The sequence below is a fragment of the Pygocentrus nattereri genome, chromosome 17 (genome assembly GCF_015220715.1).
Source record: "Pygocentrus nattereri isolate fPygNat1 chromosome 17, fPygNat1.pri, whole genome shotgun sequence".
Classification (NCBI taxonomy): domain Eukaryota; kingdom Metazoa; phylum Chordata; class Actinopteri; order Characiformes; family Serrasalmidae; genus Pygocentrus; species Pygocentrus nattereri.
The window spans coordinates 17,491,608-17,516,920 of NC_051227.1; the positions used below are offsets into that span (position 1 = coordinate 17,491,608).

At 39.7% G+C, this 25,313-nt stretch overlaps 1 protein-coding gene across 1 annotated transcript; it reads left to right on the forward strand.

The window, feature by feature from the left end:
- Positions 1-354: 354 nt before the first annotated feature.
- On the forward strand, positions 355-24,764 carry LOC108440473 (solute carrier family 25 member 36-A-like). Its single transcript, XM_017719340.2, has 7 exons — positions 355-688; positions 6,687-6,851; positions 15,000-15,077; positions 19,284-19,384; positions 20,547-20,613; positions 22,074-22,363; positions 23,658-24,764. The coding sequence occupies exons 1-7, from the start codon at positions 648-650 to the stop codon at positions 23,849-23,851; spliced, it is 936 nt and encodes a 311-aa protein (XP_017574829.1). The 5' UTR covers positions 355-647; the 3' UTR covers positions 23,852-24,764.
- The last annotated feature ends 549 nt before the right edge of the window (positions 24,765-25,313 follow it).

Consider the following 25,313-nt stretch of genomic DNA (forward strand, 5'->3'; position numbering starts at 1 on the left):
GAGATACGAGTTTCTACAATTAACCACACCAAATCACTCTGAATGACCCTGCTTATATCGCATCGAAAGAATTGGGCAAGAATTTTGACAAGTTGGTGGAGTTCTCCTTTAAAGTGTTAAGCAAATCTCTTGGTTAAACGTGTACGAAATCAGGATATTTGTTTCGTGTATACATTAAATATATGTTAGACGACTGAAGCAATGTAATGCTCATGCATTATTTGATTGTATTAAGTTTTTGTTGTTTGGTAACTTAAAATAGATTCGTTCGTTCGTGTGAATCGATTCAACGCTTCGAAGCCCTTGTTCAAAGTCAACCGATTCGTGCGCGACTCACTACAGTGTAAACGTAAAGCGGGAGCGCAGTTGGAGGCGGGTGTGAAGTTGGAAACGTCTTTGTTTTTTTGTGTTTTTTTTAAGCTTTTTTCGCTTAAATGGCATGTAGCCACACAGTGAGACCATATTCAGTCCCTCATGCAGACGACTCGGGGGTTATATCGCAAAGGAGCACAAAAATCCTCGTTTTATTGAAGCTCCAGAAGCAGCGGTGGTCGAAGTGAAGTTAGCCGAGTTTGGGTTCGCCCTCTGCGGCTTCAGCTCTGCCGCCGCCTCGCTGCCCTGCGGATCTCCGGAGAATATGTGTGAAGATGAGCCAAAGAGACACACTGGTTCATCTCTTTGCTGGAGGGTGAGTAACTTCAGCTCAGGACAGGGCTGTGTTCATATAGTCTTGTAGCTAAGCTAAGCTAATTTGCTTAAGTTATATTTGAGGCAAAGGTCAAGATTCAACAAGCTTGAGCTTCATTTAGCTGCCACGAGGCAGCGGGTGACTCTGGTGCTCAGTAACAGCTCTAGGTCAGTGTTTATGCATATGAAAGTGCAGAAATGTCAGCATATGGAGAGGAGGGTGGACAAGGAGGTCAACGTGACTACAGACACGTTATCTCACCCCACTTAGTACGTGACCGAACTCAACTGTCAGGTCAACACGTGAGATACTGCTTCAATAATAACTTGTTCTAATGTAAATTACATTATTAAACCTGTTTGCAGTCTAAATCAGGACTGTTGAACTCTAGACTTGGAAGATTTGACACTTCAACTACCTCATCTTCCAGCTCTGCTTCTGGTCAGCACCTCAAAACCAAAGCATTCAGTTCAGCTCAACTTTAATTGTCCCATAGACTTTTTAAAACATGCAGAACATAAAATACACAAAAGAATATAAGAAGAAATTGCTTCAGATTGGTTGATGGTTGATATTGGTTAACTATATAGGTTAAACCAGTAAGTATATAAGTAATCTATCAGGCCAACAGGTGAATTATTGCTTCCATAATAACTTGTCGGAGGAAAACCTCGTATCTCCAAAACGTCAACTTTACAGGAGAAGGAAAAACTACTTTACTTTTAATGGAAGTCAATGGAACCAGACGTCTTTCCAAGTCATTTTGGGCCATTCGCCATGAAATTTACAGACAATGTAAAGAGCAACAGGTATTTTCAAATTCTGTCAGAAACTGAAAAACACCAAAATTGGACATATGAAGTTTTCTTCTGACAGCAGCGATATAGAGCTTTACAGGAGGCTTTGCCTTTACTGTAAGTCAGTGGAACCAGACTTTTTCCAAGCCATGATGGGTCATTTCTTTTGGTCCATTCATCATGAAATTTACGCACAATATAAAAAAAAACAACAGGCATTTTCAAATTATGTCAAAAACTGAAAAACGACAAAAAAAAAGGGGATACAAGGTTTTGCTCTGACGCCAGTGATATGTGGCTGTCTTATGTATTTTTCCCTGTTTTGGGATGCATAAAATATAGAAAATAGGAAATACACAAAAGAACGTAAGGTATTTAAGCACATATCGCTGCTGTCGGGTGAAAAATGGTAACTTTACAGGAGAAGAAAAAAACCTGCTCTACTGTGAATGGAAGTTAATGGGACCAGATTGTTGTCCAAGCACTTTTGGAGCATTTCTGTTGGACCGTTCACCATGAAATTTCAGCACACTGTACAGGTCAACTAGCATTTTAAAATTATGTAACAATAAAAAAAGTACAAAACATCAAAAAAAAAATCATACATTGATAAATATCTCTCTCTTCTAATGCGATACAGTAAAAGTAGTTTCATATACGTAGTTAAACGTCCAGTAGTGTGTGTGTTGACGCCTATCTAAGTTCCTGAGATTCTATAGCACTGTCAGTAATACTCAGGAGTTCAGTTGGGTGTGTTAGAGTAGAAGAAACCGAGTCCCAATATGTCTTGTTAGACACTACGTGCACTAGTTGGGCCCTGTAGTGCGCTTCACAGAGAATACCGAATCTCAGTTCTTCAGGTGTCAGTAATATTCACACAAGGCTGTATCTGAGTGTGCATGTTCTACTGAAACCAGAGAACAGTTCAGAAAATGTTCTGTGTCATCTGTGCACATTTTTAATGTCCCTGCTGTCGGAACAAAACCTCGTATCTCCATTTTTGTTGTTTTTCAGTTTTTGACATCATTTGAATATACCTGTTGTCCTTTATATTGTGTGTTAATTTCATGATGAATGGACCAAAATAAACAGCTCAGAATTATTCAGAAGGAAGTCTGGTTCCATTGACTTACATTAAAAGTGGAGTAGGTTTTTTGCTTCTCCTTTAAACTTACCATTTTGCCGATACAAGGTTTTCAAGACCGCAGTAGTATGTCTTACTCATATGTATTACTAATACTTCAAAGGACTGGTTCAGAGAAAATCAAATGTTCCCCCCCTTTTGTTCCCAACGCGATCCACTAAGACACGTTTGGTGTGTGAAATCTTCTTTCATTCTGCACTGAAGCTGCAAGGCTGATGTCGCTGACAAATAATGGAAGCTTGTGGAAGATTTCTATTATAGACTCTGAGCACGTCTCAGCATTTGGGGTGAGGGATGAAAATTTGGACATAACTTTTAACTTATTTAATTTCCTGCACATTTGCATTCACTCAGTCATTTGAACGCTCACTCCAAGGCTGCGGTCTGCAAAAGCTCCTTTCACTTCTGTTGCATCATCCTAGTGTTTCTTCCTTTTGCTAAGAAATCCAAAACATGGTTCAGCCAGTCCAGGCAGTGAGCTGGTTTCCCAGGTCAGTCAAGTCCATTCATGTAAAGTATGCTTAGTGTTAAAAAGAAGCTCAGATTATTTTTGGTACATGGTTTCACCATGAGGAACAGATTGGCTTCAGTTACTGGTAGCCCTCTTATAAGTGAGCTCAAATGCATGGCAGTCATCTGTGTTTTGATTGGTATGTAGGCTTTATGTGCCTGCTGAGCGTCCAAACTTAGACCGGTGTGGTTTCAGAGCTGATACACAATCCAGGACAGCCGGAGGTGTAACGTCTGCTCCAGTAAACACGTCAGCGCATAAGAGTAATTAACTTTTGTTGGCTGTTTAATTTGTTTTCTCCCTCTGATCATGAATCTGACGAGCAACTTATGTCATGTAATTTTGGGTTAACAACTTTTCCTGTTATCCCACTTTGACAGGGAAAGGGTGAAGTTTATTATGAATGGCCAGTCGTGTAAAAGGAGTCAAGCGGTTTATTTTTAAGTAAGAAGAAATGATGCAATGTAAATATACAGAAAGAATAGCTTTATTAATGTCCCTTATTGGAGTATTAACTGCTTTATGGAGCAGGTTAGGATCGCCGCTGTGGCAACAAAACCTTGTATCTCCAAAATGATCACTTTACAGGAGAAGGAAAAAACTTTCTTTACTTTTAATGCAAGTCAGTGGAACAAGACATTTTTACAAGTCATTTTAGGTCATTTGTTTTGGTCCATTCATCATGAAATTTACACACAATGTAAAGGACAACAGGCATTTTCAGATGATGGAACTGAAAAATGACAAAAATTGAGATACAAGGTTTTCTTCTGACAACAGCGATACAGTACAGTTGTAATGTAGCCTGGTAAAAGATGTTCCACCATCGTGAGCCCAAGGTATGGTCAGACTAAGCTTAAACTCCTGCTTCGTGAAACAGGTCTCGGGTCATTTGGAAGGTTTTGTGTTGGTCACAAGACTTTTTTCCAATTCTCCATTTGTTGACAAAGCAGGAGATCGCTTTTTTTGTTTTTGACCCAGATCTGTATGCCAAGGCATGCAGTGCTCCAAAGCAGAAGAACTCAAACTTTGACGTGCTACTTAAAAGCTTACTGTCTCTAGTTTCCAGCATCTGTTCTCATTTGTGTGTTGGCGTTACGCCCAAATCTGAAGGTTTATAAAATATGACTCTTTGTTTAGGTTTAAACAGATTTTCTTCAGTCAGTACATTTAGCGTGGTCTTGCTGTCTTATTTAAAATGCACTGTGTTTACCTCAGTGCAGTTCCTCATTAAGGTGAACACCATGCACTTCGCACCTCACCTACCTTGTACTTACACTTTTTGGCCATTTTGTCAGAAACTCCTACCCTACTGGTGCACTTTGTAGGTTTACCACTGCTGACTGTAGCCCATATGTTGATGCACAGCCTATCAGCCCCCATTTTACACCATTTTTTTTATCCATCAATGGAAAAGTGGCCACCCAGAGTACTTTAAATGCTTGAAAGTACTGAAATTCAGGGGCAATTTTTAGAGAAATGCTCATATGTCTTGCCTAACGTTTAAGCAATAGAACACGAGAGGGAGTGTGTTATCGTGAAATAACACCACGGCTGTGATTAGGTTGCCGTAGATCATCACAGCCGTGATGTTATAACGATAACACACGACCTTGAGTGTTCTACTGCTTTTATACAGCAGGTAAATAAATAAAGTAATAAATTAATAAACTGAGCCGTGTACACGGCGTTTAATGTTCAGTTCCTCCCTCCAAATTATAGTTCCTTAACAAGCAGTTTTGTTGCCAAGTCAGAGTAATGAGCTCCGCCCGCTCGCTGCTCAGCCGGCAGTTCTTTCTCCAGCACCTTACACTGAATTCCCAAACTGTCGTCACCACTGAGCAGCTTTTCTGTTTTTTATTGGGTCAGTTTTATGTCTCAGTCTGATTTGGTCAGACTTTGAAGATCAGACCACACGTTTAGCGAATGGTATTGGGTTCATTTCTGGCTGATTCCAGGTTGTTTAGCTGTTCTTCTGTAGCAGCTGCTGACTGAAAAGCTGCTCAGTGGTGACGACAGTCTGACCAAATCGACTGTCAGTCAATTGTGATCTTAAGTGTCCGTTTTCTGTTTGTGGCAGAGTAAGAAGTAAAAATGTTCAAATGGCTTGAGCGTCTCCTACAGCTGTCAAAGTCGCTGCTTAGCAACGACTCCGTCTCAGCAGAGTGATGCAGTGTTTGTGAAAAATCTGTGATGTTATGGTGAAATAAGAGCAGGATTAGAACTCCTCTCAACCAATCATCTTGTGTGGCCGGGATTAACTGTTGTATAAAATGTAATAAATGCTCAAACATACATATTTATTGCACTTGGTTCATTTATAGTGATTTGCTGCATTTCGACTTGAGCCATTTCTCAAAAGCAAGTCTTTAGCAGGTCTTCCATCATAGAGAAGAACCATTTTATCCAGAACCATGGATTCTATGTACTAAAAAACCATTGGATAGCTAGTTTTTAGGTATGAAGTTAACTTTGGGTTTTGTTTTATGGCTGTACTTGAGTTTTATGTGGGGAACATGTTTAATTTCAAGGCCATTTTGGTCTTTTCCTTTGATTTTTTTTTTCTTTTTTTTTTTTTTCTTCTAACATCAGGATCAGATGAGATTGTTTGAGCGGTGGTTCGTTCTCAACATGACATAGTAGCATGTATGGCTGGGGAGTATGCTTATAACACATCGCTATATGAATACATATTGTGATAAATTATGTCACAGCACGGTATAATATGCTTTTCTGAACATTGTGAATGTCGTCAGTACTTGTACCTTCTTAAAAATAATGGTTCTTTCTTTAGTAAAGAAAAAATGCTTCTGTAAAGTGTTTATTGCATTGTTAAATGTTTGTTCATGATTGATTGCGCTGTAGATGGTTCTATATAGAACCTTTTAGAAAAGGGTTCTGAATAGCACCAAAAAGCATTCTTCTGTTGTTATGATGTCAGACCTCTGGTAATAGAAGATCTCCTTTTGGTGCTATATGGAACCCTTTTCAGTATGATTCTATGTAGAACCACCTACAGCATATTCTCCATCAATCCGAAGTGTCTTTATGATGCAAAGAACCCTTTAAGCAAGCAAAGAATTCTTTGAGTGTTCATGGTTCTGCATAGAACCATTTTCTTTACTGAAAAATAATTGAAGAACTGTCTTTTTTTTTTTTTTTTTTTTTAACTATGTAGAACACTGATCAACTGCTTGTTTCATTAAAAACAGATATATGTATGTATAAGATGTATAAGTATTTGTGTTGGTATTTTTGATAAAGATGACCCCTGAATGTAGCTAATGTACCTAATAAACTGGCAGCTCCGTGTACAATCATGTTGAGTCTTCTGTCTACAATAAAAAGAAGAATTTAAATGTGAGGCTGGGCGACTTGGTCAGGATGACATGTCACTTTTTCTTGTTCTCATTCCTTTTTACTCTTATTCTTTCGTCGTCTTTCTGGATATGTGTGTCTAGGAGGCCCAGGTCTTACAGCAGGTTTCTGGATGGTGCCAGAATGTTGTGTAACGGTTGTTTTTCACTCTCCATGTTTTTTCTGAAGATGTGGGGGAACAGTGGGCGCTATACTCACGTGCCCGTTGGAGGTGGTGAAGACAAGGCTGCAGTCTTCTGCAATAACGCTCTACATCTCCAGCGTTCAGCTCAGCACAGTCAGCGGAGCCGGCGTAGCCCGAATGGCCCCACCTGGCCCCCTGCACTGCCTTAAGTATGTATACTGTACTATACTTTCTCCCAGTGGGCTTTTTTGTACTTATCGAGGGAACTTCTTGACCAAATCTGTGAAAGTAACGCAAAGATTCCCCCCTATCACTTCAAATGTAGTCAATCAGCCAAGACGTTTAGTGTAGTGTCTGGAGTTACTTCTTTAGTCTTGGTTTAGAGCTACGAGGCTGATGGAGCTAACAAGTAATGAAAGCTTATACCCCACCAATTAGCACCGTGCAAATGGACAAAATTCGGGCTTCAATATATCTGCTACAACTGTTTTGAGCCATGTGACAACTGTTCTGCCGTTTCTGCATAATTGGCATGTTCACCTCCAGGCCAAGCACACCCATTAAACGTTGCAGTAAACAGAAGTGTTGAATCAGGTCTGAGTAGGGAAATGACCAAACTGAGGTAGAAACCAGCCCCCAGGACAACAACAGACCCTCCTAGCTCTGGTGTATGAACGCTCCTCTGACATAAGCAAAAAAAATAGAAAAAGAAAAGACTTGTTATTAAATTTCATTGTAGTTTTATGCGACATCTCATCATTCATGACTGTTTCCACCTTTTTCCAAATTATTTTATTAAGATTAAGATTAAGTGACCCTTATTAGTCTCACAACGGGTAAATTTTACCTCCGCATTTAACCCATCCGTGAAGTGAAACACCACATACACTCTAGTGAGCACACACACACTAGGGGGCAGTGAGCACACTTGCCCGCAGTGGTGGGCAGCCCAATCCGCAGTGCCCAGGGAGCAGTTGGGGGTTAGGTGCCTTGCTCAAGGACACTTCAGTCATGTGCTGTCGGCTCTGGGGATCAAACTGGTGACCTTCTGGTCACGAAGCTGGTTCTCTAACTTCCAACCCATGACGGCCCCAACCCATGCTGTGTGTGAAGGATTGTGGTGTGACTGGAGGTTTTGATCGATTCACCAGCTGAATCCTTTTTTTCACAAAAACGAAGAATGCATTCCTTGAATGTATTATACAGAAAAGGGGGCTTCCTTGGCTTTGCGACATGGCTGATTTGTCCTAGGTCTTCAGAAAGCTTGTAAGAAAGTCTGTTTGAGAATATTTAACAACTTGACATTTGAGGCAAGTATGTGATGAAACTGGCATTTTCAATCAAGTCAAGTGCTACATGGAAGGTAAGAGATGACCGATTATTCAGTACAATAAGTCGTTTATAATTATGCTGCAGTGCTTTGGTTCAGGTGTAGCAACAGCGTTCAAATACTACACAAGTGCGTTAACCTGAACCATGTTATTTATTAAAATTACAACACCGATCAGTTAAAATACAATGATACATTGGCTGGTTGCAGTTTTGGAGCAGATGTCTGCGGATTCACACGTCAGCTGAGCTAAATATAGGCAGTATCTTGGTGGATCAACTACATTTGAGGTAACGGGAAACTACTCTAGATTTTTTTTGCCAGACAGTCAGTTTAAAGTAGCCAGCAGGTTGTCTCAGTAATGCTGTTATTGAGCATCTAGAGCTTACTTGATTGTATAAGCCAGACATGAAGAAGTGCCATTTTGTCTGTTCAACAAAAATCAAACCACCTTGGGAGCCGTAACATTTTATATCCATTTTATTGACGTAATATTTTACCATCTTGGCTGTAAATATGTCTCTGTATGTGCTAATGTACTATTATAGACAGAACAATATAATGTTAATGAAAACGCAGACTTGCTTTGCTCTGCTTTAAGCTTTAACTCAGCTATAGCTGCTTTTCTCACATCTCTGGCAGGAAACTTTTTCTCAAAAACGTTGGCCAGCTTCTTGTTCGGATTTTTCTGTTCCACCTTAAATGTAAGAATGCAGAATGTAGCTGCTGCGCCATTTAAGGTGGAACAGGAAAATTCAAACAAGAAGCTGGCAAACGGGAAGCGACTTCAGCCTCAAGACTTTAGTTTTCATCAGTTTCTCGTTGCAGATTAAACGTATCAGGAATCCAGCTGGAGTGATTATAAACGCAAAGAAGCCCATTCATCTCCATTATCGATGTTAGTCTTAAATCTTTCTCTTTGTCTTCTCGTTAGCTACTAGCGAAGTGAGATTGTTGTCCGCATTGCTATGGTGACCAGCAGTCTGCGTGCCAATCTTCAGAGTTAAAGGTTGAATTAGAAGTTCTACATTAACTCCAGTGTTTAAGACCTTTTATTGTTAAAAGTGTGTTAGAATGATCAACAGAGCTTTAATTTACTGCAAAGGAGGATTACTTTATTTTAACCTAAACATCTAATTCTGCTGTGGAGCCGCAACGGGGCAGTAAAAGAGCCGAATGTTGCCGATTCCTGGTATAAGCATTCAGACTGTAAGTAAGTGGTTGTGAGGCTGTAGTAATGGCCAGCTTCCTCACTGTTCTACGCTCCAGTGGCTGGTCCATCTGCCTTTTGGCTGAGATCTCACTGCTGAAAGTTAAGCCAGAGATTATGTGAAAAATTTGGGTCGCGTGTTTGACGAAGTCATGATTTGGATGACAACTCTGTGCTTTGCCCTTCAGTCTTGTTTATTTTTGCTCGGATAGACCTTCTCTGTTATTCACATTCCATATTTAATCTTCCTTCTCTTCCCTCACTCTTTCCTCTTTGCTCTTTCTCATGAAAGAGTCTGTTCTTGTCTGAATCTCATTGATACACTCCCCCTTTCCCAGCCAATCCCTGCACTCGCACCAGAGCCGTCAGTTCGCCTTCAGGAATCTGATGAGAGCCAAACTGTTTGGCTCATGAGGATTAGCTGAATATACCACTTTGAGAATGAAAAGAGACAAAGTCATCCAATGGGTGAAGAATTGATGACCTAAACGTTTGGTGGCTGTTGTAATAATGACTCACAGAAGTAAAAGAAGTAAATTGAATTTATTCTGTTGGTCTGGAAATATTCACACAGTCTAAAGCACAGCTGGCATTTCTTTGTTTTTGTCTGCCATTTGTGTTCAGCATAAATTGTGAAAAGTATTGTTTTAGGACAGTAGCAATGTGCACATTACTCACTCATCATGGCTGTCTTAAAGTGGAAATCCACCGATTTTTCAAAATTTTTGGATAGAAACACAGTCATGTGTTTTCATGTGAAATGTGCCTTTCTAGAGAAACTTGCTGAGTCAGAATCCGTGGTGATGGGAACCAGACGTCTGAAAAGTTTCATGTTTCTAAAAGCTTCCTTACTGAAAGCTAGTACTTCTCTGAAAGTAGTATTCTCAATTCAATAAAAAAAATAAAGAACATGCTGTTTGGCTCTCTTCCGAAGTCCTGTACCTTTAATTCACCACTGTCAAAGGAGCGATAAACAATCCCGATATGTTATCATATGGGCCTAGTAGCTAATGGACACTCCCTAAATACACTTAACCTCTTACTGGGAGTTCATTCAGAATATTTCCCTCCTTTGACTGATTAAATCTGCTCCCAGAGTAGGTGGTAAACATGCCAGTGAGGTTGGTCAGTAAACTGGAATAACATGTGGATCTGGAGATTTCTGTGAGCTACTGTGGGAAGTAGCTACTAAGCTGCTGTCCTGTCACTGTGTAAAAGAAGCTCCATGCTGCCTTTTACTGTTGCACTGTTTCGTAATGAGTGTGGACGCACATTCAGAACATGATTCACATCATCATCGAACACTTAATGATTTCGTTTAACCAGGGTAACAGTAAAACCGCTTTTCCTCTGCATGGTACCCTGTTGGTTCCAGCTACTTAGGTCTTCAACTGCAGGTATAGCACACCCTCATTGTAGCTGGTCGCCATGGCGACGGCAAAGGAAACTGAGACATGAAGGAGTTCAGAAATGTGTTAATGTCACCAAAGGCATTCAGTTTTGGAGACACAACATCAGAGTTCAGCTGACAAGACAATTCTGATGGCTCAAAAAAGGTGTCTCAAAAGGCTGCGCTGACCTGGTAGCTAATGTTAGCATACGTGTTCAGCGCTTCTCTCTGACCAAGCCTCGCTCTCTGATGGCCTCGCTCTCTCTGTGTGGGCAGGATGGCCCCCCTTCTCCCCCCATCACTTAACGTGATGCTTGGCAGCGCAGGCGTCTGTTAGCTGACGTAACAGATGTGGCGGTTGGCACTTTCCTCTGAGTGCGTTTGGCTGTCCTGTGACGTTGCGTGAGTGGCAGTTCGAAAAGAAGCGGTGGCTGGTTTCACAGGTCTCGGAGGAAGCCTGTGCTGCCTTCACCCTCCTAGCATTGGTAGTATCGTGTGATTAGGGGAGTCCTAAGTAGCAGGTGGAATTGGAAATGACTAAATTGGGGAGAAAACAGATTTGGGCCACTTTTACCTGCTGTGTAAATGTAGCCCAAGTCAGTAGTGTGTAGAGTTTTTACATCACCTTTTGGTATCGACTCAGCTCGCTTGGAACCTAGACAGAGATGATACCGAAAAAGTACTATCCAAACCGGGTACTATCCAGCAAACCTTGAGTCGAGTCAAGTTAAGCCAATACCATGCAGTGGAAAAGCACCTTAAAAGGCCACCAAAGTGTGCAGTGCATTCATATTCATGCATTTGTTTGCTCAAAATTATAGTTTGTGACCCAAGCAAAACAGAAAAAAACTACATTTTTGGCTTTGTTAGATCATGATCTGCATATATTAAAACAAATGCAACAAAAGCACTGAGAAATCACAGTATCAAAGCAGAATTGATCAAAAGGGGACATTTTGGCTCGGCATAAAAGGGTTGGAGGTGTTTCCACTGGCTGTTAGAGTTTGATGGCTTGATAATAGACCATATACAGTGTAGATGCAGGAAAGAGGCCGGTGTATGGTAACTTACATTTACAGCATTTAGCAGACGCTTTTATCTAGAACGACTTACAAAAAGTGCTTTGTCTATTTAGAGAAAGTATCTTTGCAAGTTACAAATAGGCTAGAGAGAAAGCGAGTCCTGAGCTCAGATACTGCTAGAAACAGAAACCCATGTTAATGCGTAGAAAAGATTAAACACTGCAGTGCAATACATTACAGTTAGTTACTTAGCTCAATTTAGGCCCAATCCCATTTCTTTTTTTCTTTTTTTTTTTTTACCCCTACCCCTTGTTTTCAAGCATCGCCCTAACCGTAGTGGTTGAAATCTTGCCTTATGAAATGGGACAACCCTCCAATTAAAAAACATAATCGCTTTGTTAACAGCTAATAGCGCTGCTCTGTAGGTGACACTGCCCGTCTGCCATGACCGCAGAGGAGGGTAAAGTTCAGCTCCCCACGGCTGGGCTTAAGTTACATTTAGGGATCATACGCCTTCAAAGAGGGGGTTTAAGACAATTATTTATTATTACCCACCGCTAACTCTTTGGTGATACGAAGCTGAAGCTTGTTCAGATTTTCCCCATTCCACCTTAAGTGGTCCAGCGATTATATTCTGGTGCTTCAGGTGTCAATACTGATGGACTATTTAAGGTAGAACGGGAGAGTTATTATCTCTAGCTAGCTACCAAGATGAGAAATGGGATAGGGCCTTAAGTGCTGTATAAAAAGACGTGTCTTCAGTCTGCGTTTGAAGACCACGAGAAACTGTACAGCCAGTGGGAGTTCGGTCCACCACCTGGGTGCCAGTACGAAGAGCATTCTTGATGCTTGTCTTCTGCGCTTCTTGAAGGATGGCTGGTCAAGCTGAGCTGTACTCGAAGCTTGAAGGGCTCATGGGGTTTTGACCGTTGCCATCAGGTAGGAAGAAGCTGGTCTGTTTTTTGGCTTTGTGGACAAACAGGGTTTTAAATCTGATGCGTGCCACTATAGGAAGCCAGTGAAGGGAGCTCAGAAGTATAGCGACGTGACTGAAGACAAGCTGTGCTGCTGCATTCTGGATGAGAACTTACAGATACTCCCCGAGTATTATTTAGCAACTAAATTGATATTGAGCCTGTTTCCACAAGCTACTGTGGCTTGACAGTTCAGTAATAAGCCTTATCCCGTGCACGTGCCTGGTGACAGTTAATTTCAGAGCTGTCGTTGTCCGTGTGGAACGCATCCAAAATTTGGTGCGTGTGCTCAGTGCTGGACCAAATAAACACGCTGCAAGGTTAAACACTCCCTCAGCTTTATTACTGCCCTTTTTAGAACAGCATGGTAAAAAGAGCAGCTACAAAAGGGTGTGAACGATTGTTCACGTTGGCACTTTGTACTTTGTTCCTTGTTGATCCGTGATGTTCCTGGAGGAACGTAATTTCACTCCACTGTGTACTTGTACATAGATGGAATGACAATAAAAGCCTCTTGACTTGACTTGATATAAAATTTCTGAATATTCTGTCTTGGCCAAAGCCAAAAGCTTGATCTTAACTGGTAGAGAGAGTGTTCAGTGTGATACTCGCTCTACCATTTATTTGTGCTGAGATGCTTTTGGGAAAGCCAGTTCTGTGCAGTATGAAATCAGAGCTGTGTAGAAACAAGACCTTTATGTTTAGTTTTTTCACTGTTCTCTTCAGTTTAATCGTGTCAAATTCCACCCACTAGCTTTTCTCTTCTTATCCCATGGTGCTACCAAGCTGTAAGGGTGAAGGCTAACATATCACTGCTGTCGGGACAAAACTTTGTATCTCCATTTTTGGCGGTTAGGTTTTTTACCTAATTTGGAAATGCCTGTTGCTCTTTACATTGTATGTAAATTTCATGATGATTGGACCAAAAGAAACAGCTAAAAACTGGCTTGGAAAAACGGTTTTCCTTCTGTTATTTTGAAGATTTTAATATTAATTTTAGCTCGTTTTACCATGAGCTGCACTACAGTTCCCAGCATGCACTGCAGCGTAATGTGCATTTCGACCCCCTCCCCCGAAAATGATCTATGGGCCAGCAGTTACACAAAGAAAAGATGCCAGGTGTCTATTTAAGGCAAATAGGCAGTTTATAAACACCTTCCTCATGGGGACATTTGAGGAGGTTTAACAGTGTTCTGTAGCCAGTGTAGCCTGGTGTTTTACATAAAAGAATGTTTTTATTTTCAGTTATTTTATTAGTGGTTCAGGTATTCAGTTGACTATTTTGCAGTTGTATATTTTGAATAAACAATGGCCAATTTGGGTCACTGCAACATGAAATAAACACAGCTGGCCCACAGATTTGTCGAGCTTTTTAAAAATGGCCCTTTTAGTGCATTTAGTTGCATTAAACACGTTCAGGATTGTCGGCTGTGCCCTGAACACACTGTGCTGAATGTGAGTCAGTGAACGTGCAGCGCTAAGCTCGTCCTTGTGGTAACAGTCACTTACGTGTGTGTGTGAAAGGACATACTACCATGGTGCTGACTGACACCTTAATCTTACTAAAGCAGCCACACCCTTAAAAATGAGAGGCTGTCGTAGTGGCTTATATCCAGTTCAGTGGGATTTTTGTGTACTGTCAACTGTTTAACTGTGTAAAATGTGGTCTTCATACTAAGGAAGACATTTTAAGTATATTAAATGTACATAAAGAATTACTCTTACTCTCCAGGGTATATTTTGGTTTGTCCATCTGAATTCACATGACCAAATCGTAAGGCAAATTATTCATGCATGAACTACGTCATTTTTTTTTTTTTTTTTTGTTAGTTTTTTTTTTAAACAGAAAATGTTTTATCATCACACATATTGCTCTATGCTTACAGTTTACTGCCAAAAATCTTTGATGCTCTTTGTATATTTTATTATTTTATAAAAATAATTTTCACAGAGCAGATCACTGAAGAGATGCCATCTGTTTGTAGTTTATAGCCCAGATTTCGGGAAAAATGGGTCGACTTTCAGTAGAAAAACAAACTTGAGTTCAACTTCTTTTATTATAAGGGTTTAAAATGACATCACTGTCTATTTGACTGGAAAGAAGAGTTACAGCCTCATATGACGCCCAGCTTCTGAATGTAGCTTATGAAATATACAGTTATGAAAGAGTGGTCTAAAGGAGTTTAAGAGGCTACTAAAAACAGGTGCAAAAAACATAAATGTCATAAATAGATGTAGGGGCATAGGGTAAAATAGGATTGGGACCAAGACTAGGCTTAAGCTATGTAAGAGAAGCTGTATTTATATGTGTATTATTACAGATTTGATGTTCAGCTATTTAACTAATGCCATTTCTCTCTCTCTCTCTCTCTCTCTCTCTCTCTCTCTCTCTCTCTCTCTCTCTCTCTCTCTCTCTCTCTCTCTCTCTCAGGTTAATCCTGGAGAAGGAGGGACCTCGTTCTTTGTTTAGAGGTTTGGGCCCCAATCTAGTAGGAGTTGCTCCTTCCAGGTAAATACCCCCTTACAAACACAGCACTGCATGACTCAGCACTACTGTGATTAAGGATTAGGCCATAAATTTCACACATTTTTAACTCATTCTTTACCTGATGCATCCGTATCAGACAGCCATCTATCACATGCAGTAACTTCCCGTTAGTTTGTTATATTAGTTTATTTAAAAAAATGATATTAAACTCGCTTATTGTGGTAGTCAGTTGACACTTTCCCAGTCTCCTTTATTATTAATACATTTAAAGTCATTTGCCTCTGATTAAGTTGAAAAACTGAAGTATTGTTTTAAACACCACTTCAGTTTCATCAAGACAAATGTTTTTGTATGCAAATATGCTTGACCTAAAAAGTGATTCTGATACTGTGTTGAAAACGAAACCAAATAAACCAGACTGGCTTGTGAGATCCTCGTTTCTTTCTCATTGTAATGTCAACTGCAATCAGCAGTAATGTACTCAGGTGCCATCTGCATATGGAACAGCACACCCAGCTGCTGGTATGTTTATGGCCTCGGTAGATGTAGAACAGAACAAAGTCTCTGGGTCTGTGAGAAACAGCCCATATTTATCATACTAAGCACACATGTGCAGGAGCAGTGGCCTTCGTCTTCAGTCGTTTGTGGACAAACACTTTCTCTCATGCATGCTCTTAATAAGGTTAAAGTTCATCAGAGACAAAGTTGGTAGAGCTTATATCCAGTTCAATGAGATTTGTGCATACATTCAAAAGTTTGGGGACTGTTTAGGTAAAACTTGGTCTTCATACTAAAGAAGACACTTATGAATTATATGCAAAGAATTAGGAGATAGCTGTTTTATGTTAATTAAAAGCAGATATAAATCACATAAATGTCCCTTCAAAGGTACAACATAGTGCTGAAGTTCCAACTGTGTAGTTTTAGTTTTAAAAAAAAAAAGTTTTAGGTACGCTGTGTTCTCTTTCTCAGACAAAAAAGGACATAATTGTACCTTTTGATAAAAACCGTATAAAATTGTGAGACATTGTGTATAGAGTAAATAAAGCTTAAAAATAGAACTGCAATGGAAAATGGTACATTCATGTTCCCTAATTAAGTCAATCGATGTAGCCCTGGGGTGCCACCCCAGCAACAGCTTTTGTACCCTGATAGGCACAGTATTTTTCTAGGAGTGTAGGTATTTTTTGTAGCATACCTGTAAATCAAACAATTAGAAAATTGAAAAAAAAAGAGCAAACATTTGTTTGGTAGAGTATAAAATAGCTGCGGTGTCTAGTGTGAACTGGTGAATTTTAGAGACTTCTATTAACAGTGGAGCCATTTTTGAACAGGGTGCAGTTTTTTGTGCAGTTACATGCAAACGTTTGAACGCAGCTAGTCAAATGACATGTTTTGTTGATTTTCTTAAAATATGTTAGTTTAAATACTTTATGCAATTAGGTTAATCCATCCTCAGAGTTTATATTTATGTGCTAGAGTTTATCTTGAGGAACAGGGTTTCTTAATAAGGTTAAAGTTTATCAGAGACCGAGTTGGTGTAAAGGGGATGAGGTCGAGTGGAGGAGGTCAAGACTTGAGTAAATTTAACCTGCGGCTTCATAAGAGGCAGCCTGAGGTGTCTCCACATTGAGCAGTGTTGAAAAATCATTGCATTACAACAGAATTATTGATAATTTTTTTTTTTTTTTTTTTTTTTTTTTTTAACTGTAGGTAGATTACAGTTCTGTTCTACATTTTGCATAGTATTGAATAGTGCTTTTGTAATTTTGTATTTTAATTTTAATTTTTTTTTTTCAATTTACTTAAAGGAGAGGCTCCTTAGATTTCTAACTAAAAACATTTAAAAAATAATCTTGCTGCAGCTCCAAAGACACACTATTGTAGTGATAATTCACCGATTCTCTTAGTCATCGCAAAAACCAGCAACTGAATTCTACAGCAGTAGAATGACTCTTGTGAAAGCTTCAGGAGATCCAATGCAGTTGTGTTTTCTGATTTTTCTCTAGATTTGACTTAAAAGCCCAGGACTGGAGCTTTGACCTACTAATGAGAATCAGGCTTTATTGACCAAGTGTGTTGGAACATGCAAGGAATTTCTCTCTGGTTACTCAGTAACTGAGAATAGAACTGCCTCTCTGATGAGACAGTCATGCCTCAGTTCTGCCACACACTGTCTCTCTGATATGCAAACCTTATATAGACATTTACACATGTACACGGTACAGTGTAAAAGTCCTATTTTTCCAGTCTACATGGCTGTTAAGAACTCTTAAAAATAAGATTTCTTTATTTTTCAGGAGATATTTCAGATGAGATTAGATATAAGGTAATCTGCTTGTTAATGAAAGGGGGAGTCAAATTATATATATGATATATCAAATATATGAAAAACAGTAGTTTCCAAAACTAAAATTCAAAAGATGCTTAAAAGCTCCAGAGAAAATGCCTAACAACCACCTGGAAGACCTGGTAGACACAAACTGCCCCCATCAGATAAACAGCATTTATAGCTTTCATCTCTGAAAGAGAGGAGAAAATCAAGCTGCTTCAGATCTGAAAACATCCACATTTTGTCCTTTCAGCAAAAATCAAACCACTTTGGGAGCCACAACATTTTATGTTCATTTTACCATCTTGGCTGTAAATAAGTCTCAGTGTGTGCTAATGTTCTAATGTAGACTAAAAAATATAATATTAACGAAAATGCAGGCTTACTTTGCTCTGCTTTAAACTGTAGCTCAGCCATAGCCTCTTTTCTCACATCTGCGGCAAGAGACTTTTCTGCAAAAGTAGAACAGTTTCTTGTAAAATGTCTCTCGATGTTCGACTTTTTACAAGGCTGATGTCACTTCTCATTCACCAGCTTCTCGTTCGAATTTTCCTGTTCCACCTTAAATGCCAGAATGTATCTGCTGCACCATTTACGGTGGAACAAGACAATTCAAACTAAATGCTGGTGAACAAGAAACTGACTTAAGCTTTGTGACTTTTTAGTGTTTGACATTTTCTTGTTGCAGATTAAACGCATCAGGAAATCAGCTGGAGTGATTATAAACTGAAAGTCCATTCATCTCTGAATTATTGTTGTTCGTCTTAAATCTTTCTCTTTGCCTTTTCATTAGCTACTAGCTAGGCCAGACTGCATTGCTATGGTGACCAGCAGTCTGCGCGCCAACATTTAAAGACTGGTGAATTAGAACTCTACATTAACTCCAGTGTTTAAAACCATTTGTTGTTAAAACTGTGTTAGAATGATCAACAGAGCTTTATTTGACTGCAAAGGAGGATTATTTTATTTTTACCTGCAACTATAATTCTACTGTGGAGTAAATTCTACTGTGGAAAGTAAAAGAGCCGCAAGTTGCCAACCCCTCCAGACCTCAACATCACTGAATGTGTTTGGATTACTTGGATCATAAGGATCAGAAAATGCAACCAATTTCTAAGACTGAATTTCAGAATAAATATCCAGCAGATTTCAATGAAAAACTGAATGCAGGTCTCATAAAATGAGTGGAGCCTATAATAATGGCAAGAGTGGACACTAAATACTGAAAAATTTGCTATTATATCTTGTTCCTGTAGCTTCTGTGTGATTTTCTGTTAAACTGTGTTTTTTTTTTTTTTTTCCCTGACATGAAAAATGACCTTGTACTTAATGGACTGGCAATTGAATAATTGCAGGGGGTCTTTGCCTTTAGCTCATTTGGTGAATTCTGAACTGCAGCATTACTCCTGTGTATCCTAATGAGGGAGTGTGCTCAGCAGCGTCCTGATGGAGTGATGGATGACTGTGTTTAGTCATCATGATCACTCTTTCTCTCTGTAGCTGACGTGTGCTGATGATGCTGAGGGTTGTAGTCAGTGCTTTAATGAGGACAGAAAACGGTCATTAAAGCGTTGTCTAATGCTGCACACGCGGCAGGGCCGCATTAGCTGACGTTAATGTGCTTGTTTAGTGGAGCGTGCTAGTTGGTCTTGGTGCAGTGTAGGGAGTTCACTCTGATGTGTTTGTTTATCCTACTGTATGTGTTCAGTGTTTTGCAGCTGACCAGTCTGACCACCTTGTTGACCTCTGATCATTTTTTTGTATTTTTATTTTTTTGGAAGTGACTTGGCTGGTACATCGTGTTCTCTGTGTCAGTGTGTGTGTGTGTTTGAGTGTAAGCGTGCCTGTGCACGTGAGTTTGTGTACCGATTGTCTTGTGTTTGTTGTTTTTTCAGGGCGATCTATTTTGCTGCATACTCGACGGCTAAAGAGCGACTGAATGGCCTGCTGGTTCCAGACTCCACTCAAGTGCACATGCTTTCTGCTGGCATAGCAGGTAAAGCACTCACCATTTACCTGTCGCCTGCTTTTCCTTTTTATTTTTCACTCTAACAGGCACCTGAGCACCTGAGTTTGGGGATGCAAACTTCTTTTAAAATGTTTCACTGTTAATATATCAAATTTCTTAGTAAAGAAAAAACCCACAGAAGCAGCTGTTCAGAAGTTTAAAATCATGTATTGTTACTTGTATATACAATAATTAAGTTGATTAAGTTAATCATACTGTAAGTACTTTAATTCAAGCCTGTCATATTAATGATGGGTATTTTTTTTTCCCTTTCTTTTAAAATTGGCTTCTTGTCCATGTTTCCCAACCCATCTGTACAGGCACCTGAATGTAAGAGCTGCACCTTTTAAGGTGGATAAATGTTTCCATTTCTGAAGTTCTGCCAGGCCGAAGTTGGTTTCTGATTTTTCCAATCCACCTTAAAAGGAGCAGCAGTTATACCAGTGCTTGCTGGACCTGCAGAACTAGTGTTAGAAAGAAGTATTAACATGGGTTTATTTATATATTGTTCAGCTTAGTTTTTCTATTTTGCATGGTAAACATATTTCACATTCAGTTTGGTTTGTTAAAATGTTTTCTATTAAAAAGTGAAGAGACATCCCAGAATAATAAGCCACTGCTAACTTAAAAAGCTTTGTATTGTGATACATACCATACTGTCAGAAAGATTAATTATGCAGTGATTTTTGGCTACACATCCTCACAGTACATCCCCAAATTTCACAAGAGACAGAAATTTGTTGCATAAAAAATCTTGCACAAGCCAGGAACTTGTGTAAGAGACCCAAAGTAGGACTGAAAATTTAAGGGAACCCATCTTTCCCCAGCTCACTGTTTCTTTCTCTTTTCGCTTGATTTTGGGTTTTTCGGCTGCTGTACAATCAAAGTAAAACCCCATGTTTATTTACAAAGTCCTGCTGTCTAGAAAGAGAGAAAATTGAGGGTTATGAGTTTATATAAACATCTATTGGCTGGCTGTAGAGACTTGAAGGCCCCTTGAGAATGAATATTTCATAACTTCACTTCTCATCCTGATCCTGGCTGTTAGAAGCTGCATGTATTCCTTTTTTTCTTCTCTTTTTTCTTCTTATTCTGTATTGCTATATCAGTTTCAGTACAAAAGGCTGATCTTATTTCTCCTTCCAATCAGGGTTCACAGCCATCACCGCGACCAATCCGATCTGGCTGATCAAAACCCGCCTACAGCTGGACGCCAGGTAAGCACCATGCTTTAGACGCAGCTCTTAGGGTTATTACCCAAAGAGCACCCAAATCCTGAACTTTTTCAGTTTTTTTATGTGGTTTTTGACAATTAATTGTACATAAGTAGTTATTATTAATGATTTCAGTTGTTCTTTTTTTCATTTTCTGCAGCTAATGAAGCCATAATAAAGTCTAAAGTAGCTGCAGTGGATTATTAACAGGAAAAAATTAGGCCCAATCCCATTTCACACCTCGCCCCTACCACTTGGCGCTTAGCCCTCTGTTATGCGCGTTCACGTCTAGGGGTAGGCTGTCCCGATTTTTGCTGAGATAGAGGGGTAGGGCGAAGTATTAGGGCGACATGGCCCTTCAAACAGAGGTTTTTCAGAGACGCACTCCAAGCAAGATGGCTGTGCGAGTGACCAAAAAAACCCACAAATGTGAGAACTTCGGTAACCATTGTATTGTCTTAACAAGCATAAAATATCACTAATAGTTTGATGTTTCGGTAGCTAGCCATCTAAATGTCCCATTCCACCTTAAATAGTCCAGGAGTTCTGACGCCTGAAGCGCCAGAATGTATCTGCTGCTCCATTTAATGTGGAACAGGAAAATTCAAGAAGCTGGTGAATAGCTGACTTCAGCTTCATATCAATGAAGAATTAGTGGTGGGTGATAATAAATAATTGTCGCATTGCCCCTCTTTGAAGGCTTATGATTCCCTAAATGTAACTAAAGCCCAGCAGTGAGGAGCTGAACTTTACCCTCCTCTGCTGTCACTGCAGACTAGCAGGGGCGCCTACAGAGCAGCGCTAGTAGCTGTTAATGAAGTAATGAAGAATTTTTTTGTTTTGTTTTGTTTTTTGTTTTTTTTTTTTTTTTGGATGGTCCTATTTCATAGAGGGTGGTTTCAACCACTATCCCTTATAACTCAGTTTCAAGGGTCAAGGTGACACTCAAAAACAAGGGGTAGGGGTGAAAATAAGAAATGGGATGGGCCTTAGTGTTAGTTGTGCTAGTGATAAAATAACAAACATTCAACTTAAACAACACGTAATTAATATTTAACATTGTAAGTTAGAACTAGACAGTTAGAAGAAAGGAGTGATTTTCTTTTGTTTACTGATTGTTTACGTTTGTTTGCCTTAAGACAAGAATATGATGAAATCTGAGGAAAAACTGTGGAATATTGCTGTCAATTTAAATAATTGTGATTATCTCAAATAATTGCGATCAGACCATTAGGTTGTAATTGTGACAGGCCTAGATAAAAGTATAGATAAAATTTCAGCTTTTTTTTTTTTTTTAAGCAATTTTTTAATGTTTATTTTTGACAAACTGTTACTTTAATGTGCCACAAATGTTATTGCATCTCCAGAGTTTGAGTACCATATGAAAATAGGTTGACCCTGATTGATCACACTTAGTTGTAGTGGATTAGAGAATGATGTTATGGTTCTCTCCATGCATTCAGGAACCGTGGAGAGTACAGGATGAGTGCAATCGAATGCGTGAGGCGAGTGTATCAGACAGACGGTCTGCGGGGGTTCTATCGGGGAATGTCTGCGTCCTACGCTGGAATCTCTGAGACGGTCATCCACTTTGTGATCTACGAGAATATTAAACAGCGTCTACTGCAGGCCAGAGCGGCTACGCACATGGACGACGAGGACATGACGACGAGAGACGCCTCAGATTTCGTAGGCATGATGTTGGCAGCCGCTACTTCTAAGACCTGTGCCACCTGTATAGCTTATCCACACGGTGAGTGGAAAGACATTCAATATTCTCAGGTTTTTATTTTATATATTCAGTTTTTATTGAGTGTTTGTATGTTTTCATTCATCATCACATCTTTATTTTATAAACTTTCTCAGTCACTATTCTAAGATCTTCATTTTAAATATTCAGGCTTCAGTCAGTATTCTTAGGCTTTCACTCACTCACGTTTGAAATATTGAACAAATAAAAATAGTTTGCACTGTTAGGAAGGTTAGAGTTCTTGTTTATCTCTGATCAACAAATAAGAGGGGCATATCACCACCTAGCGTACCAAGGTAGCAAATTTCAAGCACAAGTTCAAGGCTTTTTTGTTAGTAACAGAACAGTGCAATCATTTTATTGAAGGCACTCCGAAAAGGAAGCTTTTGGTCACCAATCAGCATGTTGTTTTAAAAATGCTAATTGGTGACTGTTCACTTTCATTCATTTCATTCATTAGCAACGTTAGCAGTACTCACTGAACTATTCCGTGAATCTGTCAAATGGGAAATGGATTTGCAAGCAAGAGTCTTTTGGTGCATTTTATCTTAATGCTCAGTGTTGCTATCTTTCCTTAGGCATAAGGTAATGAAGGAGATTATTTTTTCCTCTAAGGCTGGATATACACTACACAACTTTTATAATCTTAAGATTTTTAAAACTGAGAGCCCCACAACCTTAACGTCAGTTTGTCACAGAATTTCCTGTCTTTTTTGTTGCGTGTGCGCTCAAACTAGACGACAAGGCAAAGAGAGAGTTTAACCCACAGAATAGGTTTGTGCTATGAATAAGAACTCCGTCCCAGATCTCCTCTGGTATCACATGACACAAATAAAGCTAAAATTACTGGACCTATTTGTGCTTTTCTGCTTAGCGAAAGCGCACATTGGGGAATAATATGGGGTTGAGAAATGCTGATATCACAGTGAGAGCTGGAGAAATATTTCACTGCTAACTGGCAGCTGAGCTGAAATTAAAGAGAATGTGTTCAACATTATAAACATGATAGCAGCTCTTATATATATCTGCCTGTGTTTTTCACGCAGTTCCTCTGCCTCCGTGTTCTGCTGATCAGGCGGTGTTCATGCACGTCTCTTCACCTGTTTCCACTGTTCTAGCTCTCTGATTGGCCGTTGTTTGAATCACTCATCGAGTAAAGCTCTGACTTTCTTAAGACAGGACTCGTGAACATTTTGAGTCATAAATATCAAACATGTTTGATAATGTCAGAGGGTCAAAAAAAATGTATTCCCAGCCTCAAGTGATATGGTTTTTCTTCTTCTTCTTGCATGTGCAGAGGTGATCCGGACGCGGTTGAGAGAGGAAGGCACTCGATACCGTTCCTTCTTCACCACCCTGAGCACTGTGTGTAGGGAGGAGGGCTTTAGGGCACTTTACCGTGGACTGACCACACACCTGGTCCGCCAGATCCCCAACACAGCCATCATGATGTCCACCTACGAGCTCGTCGTCTACTTGCTTCACCGCTGACCCCTCACCTACGACCAGGGATGCATGCGGAGAACATCTCGGAGTGGAAAGGACAGTTGCTGGTTATAGTGTGCCACTTTTTAACTGGTTTGCATAAACAAACATGCAAAAATGAGCTGGAAGCTTGAAGTTTGGTGAGTGTATGGTTTATGTGGAGGATGCAAAACGTCATTTCAAACCATGATTTATCTCAAACTAAAGCATCCAGAAAGATGGTATAATAGAAGGAAGAGGAATTGTTTTGCTACAAAAAAGGAAACTTTTCTATTTTTGCTTGTCCATTCCTCCACTTCTTTCCAGCCTTACATAAAGCTGCATCCAAAGGTGGTCTTCGTCCAAGATCTAAGAAGATGTCCAAGAAAAGAGTGGATCACTATATGAACAGTACTGGTTCACTTCTAAGCCAAATGAAGAAAGGTGGTGTTGCATTGCACAAAGCAGGCTGGGGGGCTGTAAAACAGCCCTGTGAAGACAGGCTGGTCACTGCTATGGAGAAGATGTACGTTAATGGGGTAATCTTAAGGTTGTATGTTGGAGGGGCGGCTGTAGTTTTGTTCCCCCTAGCACTGGTGTCAAAATGATTTCACATGGTGTGATGCCAAATGCCGCACCCTGATTGATCAGTGCTGGAGCTCAGGGTCATATAGAAAGTGGGTGGAGTCAAGCCAAGTCTGGGGAGAGCCAATGAGAAAACACATTACTCACAGCCATATAGAAGTAAGTGTGGCTCTACAGTTCTCACAGTTGTGTCCTAGTGGTTCTTCGTTCAAGTCCTGGATAACCCCATGCATTGCAATAAGATCAAGCTTGTTCCGTCCTCAGATGCTTTCGTAGCAACTGTTGCTAGGCTGGACAAGCTCAACAGAAATGTCTTGTTATATCTAATGAATAAAAAGGCATTTTTCATTAGAAATATGGAAATACAGTCTGTTATTACTGATTATTGATCACATAGCAAGATGCACAACACTTTAGTCATAGAAATTAATAATCTATGGCTTTCTGTGGTCTCCATGCAGTGGTGTGCAAAAGTGTGGGTGCCCCAGGTCAAATGTGACCTGTTTTGATTTTCTAAGTAAAAAGAAATAAACAGACCTTTACAGAGAACACACTTCTGCATATTTTAATGCACAGTTACTTATTAATTACAATTTATTTGCTGAATTTAACATATTAGGAGGAGGCAAAAACATTTTGCTGAAAAATGACACATCGTTGCTGTTGGACCAAACTTTATGTCCCAAATGGTAACTTTACTGGAGAAGGAAAAACATACTTTAGTTTTAATGTAAGTCACTGGAACCAGACTTTTTTTTTTTTTTTTTGATGATTCTGAGCTGTTTCTTTTTGTTCAGTCATCATGAAATTTACACATGATGTAAAGAACAACAGGCATTTTCAAATTATGTCAAAAACTGAAAAATGACAAAAGTGGAGATACAAGGTTGTTCTGACAGCAGTG

What these genes read in the sequence shown, in the direction of transcription:
- LOC108440473 (XM_017719340.2), top strand. Translation starts at nt 648, where the DNA reads ATGAGCCAAAGAGACACACTGGTTCATCTCTTTGCTGGAGG. An exon ending in GGCCCCCTGCACTGCCTTAA is followed by an intron (nt 6,852 to 14,999) that starts GTATGTATACTG and finishes TCTCTCTCTCAG; the next exon opens with GTTAATCCTGGAGAAGGAGG. An exon ending in GCTTTCTGCTGGCATAGCAG is followed by an intron (nt 19,385 to 20,546) that starts GTAAAGCACTCA and finishes CCTTCCAATCAG; the next exon opens with GGTTCACAGCCATCACCGCG.